The 13,426-nt window shown below is 43.8% G+C and overlaps 1 protein-coding gene across 2 annotated transcripts in view; it reads left to right on the top strand.

Annotated features, from left to right (window-relative positions):
• The first annotated feature begins 2,380 nt into the window (after positions 1-2,380).
• VNN1 (vanin 1) overlaps positions 2,381-13,426 on the top strand; it is a 38,156-nt gene continuing 27,110 nt past the window's right edge. Inside the window, exons 1-3 of one of the 2 annotated variants that reach the window (XM_037728517.1) lie at positions 2,381-2,469; positions 8,303-8,533; positions 9,973-10,103. In XM_037728517.1, coding sequence (XP_037584445.1) covers positions 2,467-2,469; positions 8,303-8,533; positions 9,973-10,103 — 365 coding nt within the window. In that variant the 5' untranslated portion in view covers positions 2,381-2,466. Of the gene's footprint in view, positions 2,470-3,251; positions 3,388-8,302; positions 8,534-9,972; positions 10,104-13,426 lie in introns of those variants that run through there. The other variant, XM_017500604.2, reaches the window with a different exon arrangement.

The following is a 13,426-nucleotide window of genomic DNA, read 5'->3' as shown; positions in this document are numbered from 1 at the left end:
TACTTAAAATGGATTTTTTTTTTTTTAAAGATGGACTCTCACTCTGTTGCCCAGGCTGGAGTGCAGTGGCATGATCTTGGCTCACTGCAACCTCTGCCTCCTGGGTTCAAGTGGTTCTCCTGCCTCAGCCTCCCCAGTAGCTGGGGCTACAGGCCTGCACCACCACACCCAGATAATTTTTTATATTTTTGGTAGGGACAGGCTTTCACCATGTTGTCTAGGCTGGTCTCGAACTCCTGACCTCAAGTGATCTACTCGCCTTGGCATCCCAAAGTTCTGGAATTAGAGGCGTGAGCAAACTCACCTGGCCAAAACAGAAATTTACAAAAATAATAAATTATGTTGGTCGGGTGACCACACCTCTAACCCCAGCACTTTGGGAGGCTGAGGCAGGTGGATCACCTGAAGTCAGGAGATCGAGACCAGCCTGGCCAACATGGTGCAACCCTGTCTCTACTAAAAATAGAAAAATCAGCTGGGCGCGGTGGCGGGTGCTTATAATCCCAGCTACTTGGGAGGCTGGGACAGGAGAATCACCTGAACCCGAGAGGCAGAGGTTGCAGTGAGCTGAGACTGCACCACTGCATTCCAGCCTAGGCAAGAAGAGCAAAACTCCCTCTCAAAAAAATAAGTAAAATTAAATAAATTATGTCGTTCAGATCACATCTCATTTCCTTCTGAAATTATTCTGTTCTAAAATCTAGCCAATCTTGGTTGAGCCCCTCTCAGTTGTCAGGGGTTTATTGCAGGCCGTGCCATGCTGGGAGCTTCCTAGACAGGGCCACTGTGTCGCCTTTTCTCCATTTACCTTTGGCCCACTGTCCTGGCTCTCTGTCATTTTTCTGTTTGGTCACTGATTAACTCTGGAAAGAGACACACTGAAGAGCAGGTGGGTTCTCTGGGTTAGGTAGGAGATACCTCTAATACCCACAGAATGCATGACAGCGGCATTTCTGGACTTTTCCTAGGTGTTTATTTCCACCTACTATAATTCAGTCCATTATCAGGAAGTCAGAGATATTCTGGGCAGCAGAAAATGCACTTGCTTTCTCCCTTCCATCTTTCCTGGATTCTCTCTTCAGGGGCTATCACACTCAGATCTTAGGTTTGTGCCCCCAATTCCTCTGTGTGCAGGAGGTGGGCATCGTCCCCCTCTATCACCTCACATTGGCTCCTTCTGGACTTCTTTCTTCTCTTTCCTAGCCAGTCGTCTGGAGCCTGTGTTATGCACGCTGATAGCTCCAGCTTCCTCAGCACCTCTCACCTCATGCGTTTCTATGTAAGCTGACTCCTGCCTCCTCTCTTTATTAAAAGGAACTTTAAACTCAAATCTCAGGCCAGGCCACAATGACTCACACCTGTAATCTCAGCACTTTGGAAGGCCAACGTGGGCAGACGGCTTGAGCCAAGGAGTTTGAGACCAGCCTGGACAACATGTTGAAACCTTGACTCTACAGACGACAACAACAGCAACAAATTAGCCGAGTGTGGTGGTATGCGCTTGTGATCCCAGCTACTCAGGAGGCTGGGGTGGGAGGATCACTTGAGCCCAGGAGGTAGAGGCTGCAGTGAGCCAAGATTGTACCACTGCACTCCAGCCTGGGCAACAGAGTGAGACCTTGTCTAAATGAAAAAAGAAAGGAAGAAAAAAGTGAAATCTCATGGTCATTTCTCAGCTCTTCCTAAGCCTGTGCTTCTTGGAGTTATTTTGCCCCCCCACATTTTAATACAGTTCGCTTTTTATTATTTTTATTATTATTATTTTTTGAGACGGAGTTTCGCTGTTGTTGCCCAGACTGGAGTGCAATGGCACGATCTCAGCTCACCGCAACCTCCGCCTCCTGGGTTCAAGCAATTCTCCTGCCTCAGTCTCCCGAGTAGCTGGGACTATAGGCACGCACCATCATGCCCAGCTAATTTTTGTATTTTTAGTAGAGACGAGGTTTCACCTTGTTGACCAGGATGGTCTCGATCTCTTGACCTCGTGATCCACCCTCCTGGGCCTCCCAAAGTGCTGGGATTATAGGCGTGAGCCACCGCGCCCGGCCCGCTTTTTATTATTATTATTTTTTACCTTTTGTCTCTTTTCCCTTCCCCAGCCACACTTACTTTGTTTATCATTGACATAAATGATGCACTCTGCTAGTCTCGGCTCTCACATCTGTATCTTCCTCATCTAAAATCTTTCTACGGAGAGTGAAGTTACTCGTATGGCTTTAATTAATATTTCTGATACAGCAAAGTATAACTCACTGGTAAGCAAAACAGTTTTTTCTTTCCTGAGAGCAAGTTCAAGCCATATAATAATGTTAACAGGTGGGAGAGATCCAAGACGGCGGATTAGACACAATTCCAGCGCACAACACGGCACACCCAGCAAGAGAGACGCAGAAATCCAGGGATCTCCTAGCTCCAACCGAGGTACCAGGTGCATTTCAACGGGTCTGATGACCCGTTGCCAGTCTGATGGTGAGCAAAGCCCATTCAGGGCAGACCAAGAAAGGGTGGGGTGCTGCTTCACCCAGAAAGTGCATCTGACCAGCAAGTCAGAGGCTCCCCTCTGGCACTCCAGTCCAGATACAGTGCTTCCCCCAAAGCCTCAGCAATACACAGAACAGGGGATCTTTGCCAGTCAAGCCCCGGGAATCACAAGCGCGGAGTTGAATAAGAGCCTTCGGACTGAGCTATCGCCTGCTCCCTCCACCTGGAGAGAGAGGAAGCTGTAAATGGGAGCAGCTGGGCGGGCCCCATAATGTTTACAGGCTACATTCACAATGAAAAAATAGTTTGATTAAGCCCTATGCAAACTTATGTATTCTTGTAACATTAACAACTTGTGATATTGTAGTTCCTGGTTTTTAACTCCCAATCCTTTGTTATATTCTTTTTTTAAAAATAACATGGTGGGGGATTTAGGCCTCAGGAGCAGGCCTCATGAAACAGAATCTCCCTCTCTGACCTTCCCCTGCCCTCCCTTCACCTGCCTAAGGCAGGACTCTAATCTGATTGTGGCTCAAAAGATCCTCATTCCAGAGAGGGTCCCACCCCATACCCTAGAGGAAGGAATGCTACAGAGAGGTGTCAAGGCAAACCTGAACAGACGAGCTTTACTGGGTTTCACCTCTCAGGCTGATAGTACGGATCATACCCTTTTTGTCCAGTCACATTTCTACATGGTTGTCAATTGTGATTATGTAATGAAGCTTGCATAAAAACCCAAAAGGATTGGGTTCAGAGAGTTTGCTTGCAGCTGAACACGCGGAGGCTCCTGGAGGGTGGCGCAGCTAGGGGGTGCATGCAAGGCTCCCCAGTCCTTCCCCCATACCTCGCTCTATGCACCTCTTCATTTGTGTCCTTTGCAATATCCTTTATTATAAGCCACTAAACGTTTTTCCCTGAGTCTGTGAGCCACTCTAGCAAATTAATTGAGCCCAAAGAAGGGGTCACGGCAACCCCAACCCAGAGCCATTTGGTCGGAAGATCTGGAGGCCCAGACTTGTTCCTGGTGGGAAGAAGAGGGCGGTTTTGTGGGACGCAGCCCTTAATCTGTGGGATCTGATGCTGTATTTGGATAAATAGTGTTTGGATTGAACTGGAAGACAGCCAGCTGTGTCCGCTGCAGAGTTGATTGCTTGCTTTCTAGTGGGGAGAAATCCCCACCAATTTGGAAGGAAACCTGTCTTTTGTGTTAATTGTGGTGTGAGAGCAGAACAAAAACGGATAGTTTTTCCTGAAACCAGATTAATGTCAACAAGGGAATTGACATGGTGTTGCAGCCACTATATATTAGTAGGTGGGTGTATATGTTGAGTGGCGATGCAGAGGACGACTGCCAATCTTTTTTAACACGCACGTTTGTGGACACACTTACACGCTTTGCACATGGCTTTTCAGAGTTCACCAGGTGAAGTGCAAGAGGCAGTGCTCACTCCACTCAGTCCTTCCTCTCCCCTCCTTTTCCCTTGTTTCTCGTTCTCTCTGCGTGAGCTGGGCAGGACTTGCTTCTGAGTTCCTTTGGGGGCCTGCTGCCTGGGTTGGGGTGATCACTGCTCTGCTAGAAAAATCCAGAACACTGTGTGTCTTGCACTATTCTGGACAGTGCAATGTCATGTTTTCCTTGCAAGAGGCAATCTGCTCCATCCATGGAAGTTTGGTTGGAGGAGTGTGGAGATCTTAATTAGGGCTTCTGTCTAGAATCAAAGTTACTTCTTTGGAGACAATTCTCCCAGTTTCTACTCTGCGTGAGCAGAAAGGCTGCATTTAGGGAGCTTGGCAGGCTGTACAATAGGGTTAAGGATCGAGAGAACCAGCCCAGGAGTTATGGTAGAGGCTGTTGGTGCCTCCCAGTTCCAGCTCTTGCTGATGACACTCTACTGCAAGAAAGAACTGTACTATTTCTATTTCTTTTTCTTTCTTGTTTTTGAGACGGAGTCTCGCACTGTCACCGGGCTGGAATGCAGTGGCGTGGTCTCAACTCACGGCAACCTCTGCCTCCCGGGTTCAAGCAATGCTCCTGCCTCAGCCTCCTGGGTAGCTGGGATTACAGGCACCCCCTGCCCACCATGCTTAGCTAATTTTTGTATTTTTAGTAGAGATGGGGTTTCACCATGTTGGTCAGGCTGGTCTGGAACTCCTGTCCTCAGGTAATCTGCCCTCCTCGGCCTCCCAAAGTGCTGGGATTATAGGCGTGAGCCACCGCACCCGGCTGAACTGCATTATTTCATCTAAAGATTTGCTCTCAGCTAGTGCATGCTAGGTAGGCAGAAAGGCTGGATTCATGTGGCAGTGACACGCTGGGGGAGGGACAGGGTTATTGGTCTGATGATTCAGTCTCAGTCTTTTTTTTTTTTTTGAGACGGAGTTTCACTCTTGTTACCCAGGCTGGAGTGCAATGGCGCAATCTCGGCTCACCGCAACCTCCGCCTCCTGGGTTCAGGCAATTCTCCTGCCTCAACCTCCTGAGTAGCTGGGATTACAGGCACGCACCACCATGCCCAGCTAATGTTTTGTATTTTTAGTAGAGACGGGGTTTCACCATGTTGACCAGGATGGTCTCGATTTCTTGACCTCGTGATCCACCCGCCTTGGCCTCCCAAAGTGCTGGGATTACAGGCTTGAGCCACCGCGCCCGGCCAGTCTCAGTCTTTTAGTGAGCCCATATCCCTGGGTTTATGACCTTCACTTGGCTTTTTTCTTCTGCCCTTAGTTGGCATAAAAACAAGCTAGAGCTGGGATTTTCCCTTTCCCCGTGTTAAAGATGAGAGTGGCTGAGGTTGGAGTTTTCCCTTCCCATAGACAGGCTAGGCTTGGCAAAATACTTTCCCTTGAGGGCAGGCTTTTGTTAAGAACAGACCAGAACTTTCAAGGTTGTCCACGCCGAGCCTCCAGCAATTCATCAATTACAGTTCAAGTGACCTTCCTACACTGGCACCAACCCCAGAGGACTCTGCTCCCAGTGGGCTCTTACCTCTGCATTCTCCTCTCTCTCCAGTTCTGGGGACTGCAGTTTGTCCTGTGATCTCAATTCTCTGAGGCATCTTAGAAAAATTGTTGATACTCACTTGTTTAGCTTTTTTCTTGCTGCGAGCATGGGAAAGATGACCACCAAGCTCTTTATGAGTTGGACTAGAAACTCCACGGGAGGTTCTTATTTAATATTTTTAATCTAAGAAGGTCAAAGAAGTAATTTTTTAACCTCTTTGCAACTCATCTCAGTTTTAACTTTTATTTCAATGCTTCCTTTTATAAACTGTTACATAATGATGACACCTTCCTGGGAAACATGTGTTATTCCCACCCACCTGGGCATGGAAAGGCCGTATGAGGTCAGCAAGCAGTCAGAGGGGCTGGTGTTTCCTGGAGACTCAGGAGGACCAGCCAACCACAACCTCTGGGTTACCTTGGCAATTGCAGAATAAATGCATTATAGTTACTGAAGCAAAAAATTAGATAGGTCTGTTTGCAGATTGAACCGTAAAAATACCATTTAAAGACAAATAGCCTAAAAATAAAATGTAAAAACATAACACGAATTCTGTAAATATTATACATAATGTACAATTGAAACAAAATTTGCCAACTTACTCAATATAAAAATCTATGAACAGTTTTTCAATGTTATGTAATTTCCCTCTCCTCTCTCTGGATCTTGCTTTCCAGCACTCATTATTTATAGTCCTCTGTTGCCTCTGTGATAAGCAGTTTCGGAGATGGTCCCTAATGATCCTGCCTCATTCCTGCCCTTGTGTAATCCCCTACCACAGTGCAGGGTACACCGATTGATTTGCTTTAATGGATAGAATACAACAAAAGTGATGAGGTGTCCTTTCCCTGATTAGATTACAAAGCTTTCCTGGCTTCTATCTTAGTGGGTTCTCTTGCTCTCTGGCTCTAAGGGAATCCAGAAAATAAAATGCAGCCTGCCCTATGGTGAGGCCTGCATAGCTAGAAATTCATGTCTCTGGGCAACAACAAATCAGGTCCTGAGCCCTGCTGCCAGTCACGTGAGGGAGCTTGGAGCGTGGAAGTCAAGACTTGAAATAACTCCCAGAGTCAAGCCTTGAAATAACTAGCCCTGGCAGCTGCTTGATTGCAGGCTTGTGAAAGAGACTTTGGGCCAGAGGCACCAGCTAAACTGCCCCTGGATTCCTGACCCACAGAAAGTGAAAGATAATGTATTTTTGCTTTTTGAAGCTGCTGAATTTGGGGATAATTTGTTACATAGCAATAGAAAATGAGTAACTCTTTGGTATTCCTCTTTGTTGTGGCTTCCCCATTTTGAGAAAACTAAAGTGAGTCAAAGTGTAGAGCTGAAATATTCAAATGAAAAGACTAATTAAGGCCAGGTGCAGAGGCTTAGGCCTATAATCCCAACACTTTGGGAGGCCAAGGCAGGCAGATCATGAGGTCAGGAGTTCAAGACCAGCCTGGCCAATATGGTGAAGCTGTTAGGCATATCTCTTGTGTAAACAGACCACCACCAGGCTGACTTTGTGTGAGCAACATAGCTGCTTATTCACCCTGGTGCGGGCAGGCTAAGTCTAAAAAGAGAGTCAGCAGAGGGCAGTAGGATAGGAGTTGGTTTTATAGGTCGGGGCAAGCGGTCAGTTAAAGGTGGTAACCTATTTTAGGGAGGGGAAGGGCATCATGGGATGCATGGTCACAAGGGTAGGGGTCATCTGTTACAAACAGGCATTATCATAAGAGTGGGGAGCATCAGTTGCAAGCAGAGGGGAGGGTATGGTAAATTACATAGTTACAGGGGTGGGATCTTGAGAAACTCAATGTCCAGGGATGAAATTCTGCAAGGCTGAGCAGGAACAATGGTTGCAGGTTGCAGGGGGAGAGCAATTAGTTGAGGCAGGAACAAGTTGTTTAACTTCTTTCTGTGGCCACCTGGTTACCTGTGGTTACCTCAGACTTTCTAGGTTCTGGGGACCATGCAGAGGTATACACGCAGGTCACCAAGACTATAATGGCCAGGCTTGGACTCAGAGGCCTAACAGAAACCCTGTCCCTGCTAATAATACAAAAATTAGCTGGGTACGCACCTGTAGTCCCAGCTACTCAGGAGGCTGAGGCAGGAGAATAGCTTGAACCCAGGAGGTAGAGTGTGCAGTGAGTTGAGATCGTGCCACTGCACTCCAGCCTGGGCAACAGAGCAAGACTCCACCTAAAATAATAATAATAATAATAATAATACAAATTTTAAAATTATTTGAAGTTCTATGTGTTGACATTCCAAAACATATGTATTGCAAAAAATTTACATGTTGAAGTCCTAATTGCCAGTATCTTACAATGTAACCTTTTTTGGAAATGGGGTCATTTCAGATCTAATTAGTTAAGATGAAGTCATACTGGAGTAACCTAATTGATCCTATGATTAGGATCAGTCTCAGTCTTTTAGTGAGCCTGTAGCCCTGGGGTTATGACCTTAACTTAGCTTTTTTCTTCTGCCCTTAGTTGGCATAAAAACACCACCCTCAGGAGGAACCAACCCTGTTGACACCTTCATCTGGGACTCCTACCCTTCAGAACTGTGAGGCAACACATTTTTTATTTTTTACACCACCCAGTTTGTTGTATTTTGTTAGGTAGCCCTAGCCAGCTAATATACATACATTTCCTGATTTAATCCTCACAAATCCCTGCAAAAAGGGAAGGTCCTTTGTTATCTGACAGTACTGTGAAATCACAGAGTTTTCTTAAAATTAACTTCTGTAATTTATTTTTAAGGTACTAAGGTCTAGACACCACGTGTCTTCTCTCTATAAATACCAGGACGTGCTCTGTTTTGCAGCAGTCATTGGACTTCAGCATGACTACTTCTCAGTTGCTGGCGTATGTAGCAGTTTTGCTTTTCTACGTCTCAAGAGCCAGCTGCCTGGATACTTTTGTTGCAGCTGTTTATGAGCATGCAGTGATATTGCCCAGTACCACCCTAACACCAGTGTCTCGTGAGGAGGCGCTGGCATTAATGAATCGGAATCTGGACCTTTTGGAAGGAGCGATCACATCAGCAGCAGAGCAGGTACCATCTCTACCATCTCTCCAGTGTACAGGATTCTACGAGAAAGGAGGGGATCCTTTCTCATAGAATACATATGTATCAGGGTAGCCAAGAAACTTTATTTTACAGTTAGAATTCTACTTTCCTCTCAAAATTAGAGCAAGGAGACTTCTTTATCAGTAAGAACCAAGTTAAGGAAAGAACAATTTGGTCATCATCAAGAAGTAGCAGACCTTTAAGGAACTGGCCATAAATTCAACATCTTTGTTCCCCTTTTCTGGTGCAGACGGAGGATGAATGATAAATGGGTCAGGGATCAGGTGCTATTCTTAGAGTGTTAGTAGCCTTGATGTACTCTTGTGCTCTTAAGGGTTTGCAGGTTTTGGAATAAGTTTATAATCTGAAAACAATTAAACTTAAGTTGTCAGTTCCTTGGCAGCATGCATTATATACTTCATACTTCACTCTAATTACAAGATAAAAGTATATGTAATGCATTGTGAGTCCCTGAGTTGAGAGAAGATTTTGGTTTAAAGTTAATCATACAGTATAAATTGTGGTTTACAAGAATATAATTTTAAAAGCTAATAATCGATTAGGTGTAGACCAAGGGTATATGAAGTATGATAAAAGTCATAGATAAATATGTAAGAGATGGGGTTTTGCCATGTTGCCCAGGCTAACTTGAACTTCTGACCTCAGGTGATCCACCCATCTCAGCCTCCCAAAGTGCTGGGATCACGGGCATGAGCTACCATGCCTGTCCTATATTCTTATATATACTAATATTTTAAAAGCTGTCAGGAGTTCTGATGTTCTTTTTCACCCTTAGTCCAACTATTTCCTCAAAGGTCACAGAGTGACTCTCTATTTGATGACCCTCCAATTGGAAAGTGCCCAGGTTAGCCAGGCAGTATTTGTAGGCATGGCAGAATTCAAGTAACCAGTATGTGGCTCCTCTTTTTCTGAGAAGCTGGAGTCATGTTTGCAGGGTATGGTGCAGGAGAAGGCTGGGGCAGAGGAGGAAATAAACAGAGCACTTGAGTTATAAATCAGTCCTGACACAGGCACGATCATCAGCCAAAGTTCAAGGAGAGGCTTGGTTCCAGGATGAGCTAGGATTTTAGTTAACAACTGCCGTAGGAAGCAACAATGGCAGGATTAGAAAATTAAAATGCTTGACTAGAAGCCCAAAACTCACCATTATGTAACATATCCATGTAACTAACCTGCATATGTACCCTCTGAATCTAAAATTAAAAATAAAGAATAAAGTAAAAATAAAAAGAAGTGACAACGCACTGAAAAAAAGAAAATTTAAATGCTTTGGAAAAGAAAATAAATTATAAAAATATAGAAACAAAATAAGATTTAAGGGATGTCGGGGGGAAGCCCAAATAGTTGTTACTCAGCCACTCAGTTCCTCAGCTCCCTTTTTGATTAAGCTGCATTTTTAACAGGGTGCACATATTATTGTGACTCCAGAAGATGCTCTTTATGGCTGGAACTTCAACAGGGAATCTATCTACCCGTACTTGGAGGACATTCCACACCCTCAAGTAAACTGGATCCCCTGTGATAATCCTAACAGGTAAAGAAGTAAGCTGTGAAAAATTCACAAGTGAACATCATCTTGTTTTACCTGGGAAAACTTTGTCGATGATCGTTGCATAGCTCCACGATCAACTCTAAGTTTCAGGATAGCTTATTTTTCATCTGCTATGGGTATACTTACCGGGAAAGTAAATATGAATTATGAAGTCAGAGAAATCAGAGCTGGAAGGTGGCTTAGAAATCACATTCAATGTAAACATCTCTGGTCTCTGACTCCTCACCAGTGAACAGAAAAATATTTCTTTGTGTGGCTCTGAGATTTGAAAACTATAAGAGTAAATGGCAAAGTAGACTCATGTCAGTTTAAGATTAATAGTTTTCCTTTCTCATTGATAAGATAACTGATGAGGTTAATGTAGTAAAGTCCTTAAGCTGATTGTAACCTAAAAGGTGATATGGCAGGATTGTAAGTGGTGTTTCTTACACCTAAGAAAATCATGTCAGGTCACATACTTCCTTCTGAATACACATGACTAAAATTGTTTTAGGAATTCCTCTTTTGGAACTGTTCTTCAAACCACACAATGCCAGTTAGAATGGCCATCATTAAAAAGGAAACAACAGACACTGGAGAGGATGCAGAGAAATAGGAATGCTTTTACACTGTTGATGAGAGTGTAAATTAGTTCAACCATTATGGAAGACAGTGTGGCAATTCCTCAAGGACCTAGAACCAGAGATACCATTTGACCCAGCAATCCCATTACTGGGTATATACCCAAAGGATTATAAATCATTCTACTCTAAAGACACATGCACATGTATGTGTATTGTGGCACTGTTCACAATAACAAAGACTTGGAACCAACCCAAGCCCATCAGTGATAGACTGGATAAAGAAAATGTGGCACATATGTACCATGGAATACTATATAGCCATAAAAAGTGAGTTCATGTCCTTTGCAGGGACATGGATGAAGCTGGAAACCATAATTCTTAGCAAACTAACACAGGAACAGAAAACCAAACACTGCATGTTCTCACTCATAAGTGGGAGCTGAACAATGAGAACACATGGACACATGGAGGGGAACATCACACACTGGGGCCTGTCAGGGGGTGGGGGGCTAGAGGAGGGATAGCATTAGGAGAAATGCCTAATGTAGATGGCAGATTGATGGGGTGCAGCCAACCACCATGACACATGTATACCTGTGTAATAAACCTTCAGGTTCTGCACATGTATCCCAGAACTTAAAGTACAATAATAAAAAATAAAAAAAAACAAAAAAAAACCCCACACAAACTGGATGGGCATGGTGGCTCACGCCTGTAATTCCAGCACTTTGGGAGGCTGAGGCGGGTGGATCACCTGAGGTCAGGAGTTTGAGACCAGCCTGGCCAATATGGCAAAACCCCATCTCTACTAAAACTACAAAAATCTGTGGGGCGCAGTGGTGGGCACCTATAATCCTAGCTACTCAGGAGGCTGAGGCATAGAGAACTGCTTGAAGGGAGGTGGAGGTTGCAGTGAGCCAAGATAGCGCCATTGCACTCCAGCCTGGGTGACAGAGCTGGACTCTGTCTCAACAAACAAACAAACCCACGATGATTGCTTACAGAGATACCTTGATTTTGACAAGGTGAATTTTTACAAAATCCAATGTTATTTATCATAATCATTTACTCTATTCTTATTTAATTGTATCATAATTATTTCTTTTTTAATCATGTCGTATGTCAGTGGTTCAGTTTCTAAAAGGCAAGCACTCTTTCATGGCTTCCACTATGAATCGAATTGACTTATTTCTGAATTCCCTAGAACCTCATCTCCAAGGGCCTCCTGAATATTCCCAAAAGGATTTCCCATTCACTTCATTTCAAGGAACCCGGTTGCCCCTTCATGTTTTCCATCACTAATGATGTCTCAATGTCTTGTCTTAATTCTGTCTCTCTCTTTTTTTTAAAATTTTTTTGAGAGAGACTGTGTCACCCAGGCTGGAGTGCAGTGGTGCGATTTCAGCTGACTGCAACCTCTGCCTCCTGGGTCCAAGCAATTCTTGTGCCTAAGCCTCCCGAGTATCTGGGACGACAGGTGTGAGCCACAACATCTGGCTAGTTTTTTCTATTTTTAATAAAGACAGGTTTCACCATGTTGGCCAGGCTGCTCTTGAACTGCTGGCCTCAAGTGATCCACCTGCTTGGCCTCCCAAAGTGCTATGATTACAGGTGTGAGCCATCTTGCCCAGCTGCCTTAATTAATTAACTCAGCAATTTTTTTCTGAGTACCTATTATGTCTAGACATTGTTCTGGGCAATGAAGTGAACAAAACAGATTAAAAATTCCTGTCCTCTTGAAATTTATATTCTAGTGTGGGGAGGTAATAATTTTTTAAAAAAGACAATTATCTATCTAATCTATCTATTTATCTATCTATCTTTATATAGATATCTTTCATCTGTCTACCTGTTTATAATATGAGGTGGAAGTAAATGTTATGGAAAAAATAAAGCAGAGAAGGTGAATAGGGTGGCAAGCGTGGGGCTGAAATTTTTTAAAGGTCATTAGATGGCATCACAGTGACATTTCAGCAAAGGCCTGAAGGAAATGAGGTAGTAAATCATACGAGTATCTGATAAAAGTGCATTTCAGGCTGAGGGAATTCTAAATTCCAAGATCCAGAGGTCAGAGTATGTGTCTAACCTGTAAAACAGAAAAAGGGTTAGTGTGGTTGAAGTGATGTGACAGAGGAGGAGGAAAGTAGGAAAGCGAGGCAGAAGGGCAGGAGGAACACAATGTAAAGAAGAACAGACTCCAGGTATAGGTCAGCAAAGAAGCAGGGGACAGTTAAAACCTGTTGTGATGATTTTGGCAGAGAGATGATGGTGTCTGAGACCAAGATGGTAGAAGTTTAGGTATTGAGAAGTGAACAGATTCCGAACGTAGTTTGGAGTTATTTTTTTCTCTTGTCTGATTACTTTAGTGAGGACTTCCAGTACTATGTTGAATAATAGTGGTGAAAATGGACATCTTCATCTTTTCTAGATCTTAGAGGAAAGCTTTGTTTTTCCCCATTCAGTATGATACTAGCTATGGGTCTGTCATAAATGGCTATTATTGTGGTGAGGTATGTTCCTTCTATACCCAGTTATTGAGGGTTTTTATTATGAAGGAATGTTGAATGTTATCAAATGTTTTTTCAGTGTCAGTTCAAATGATCATATGGTTTTTTTCTTCATTCTCTTAATATGATGTGTCACATTAATTTTTTTGCATATGTTGAACCATCCTTGCACTCCTTGGATAAATCAGACTTGGTCATTATGAATAATTTTTTTTTTTTTTTTTTTTTTTTTTTT

This window comes from Cebus imitator, unplaced genomic scaffold (assembly GCF_001604975.1).
Source record: "Cebus imitator isolate Cc_AM_T3 unplaced genomic scaffold, Cebus_imitator-1.0 Scaffold267, whole genome shotgun sequence".
NCBI lineage: Eukaryota > Metazoa > Chordata > Mammalia > Primates > Cebidae > Cebus > Cebus imitator.
This window is presented reverse-complemented; position numbering and strand designations above follow the sequence as displayed.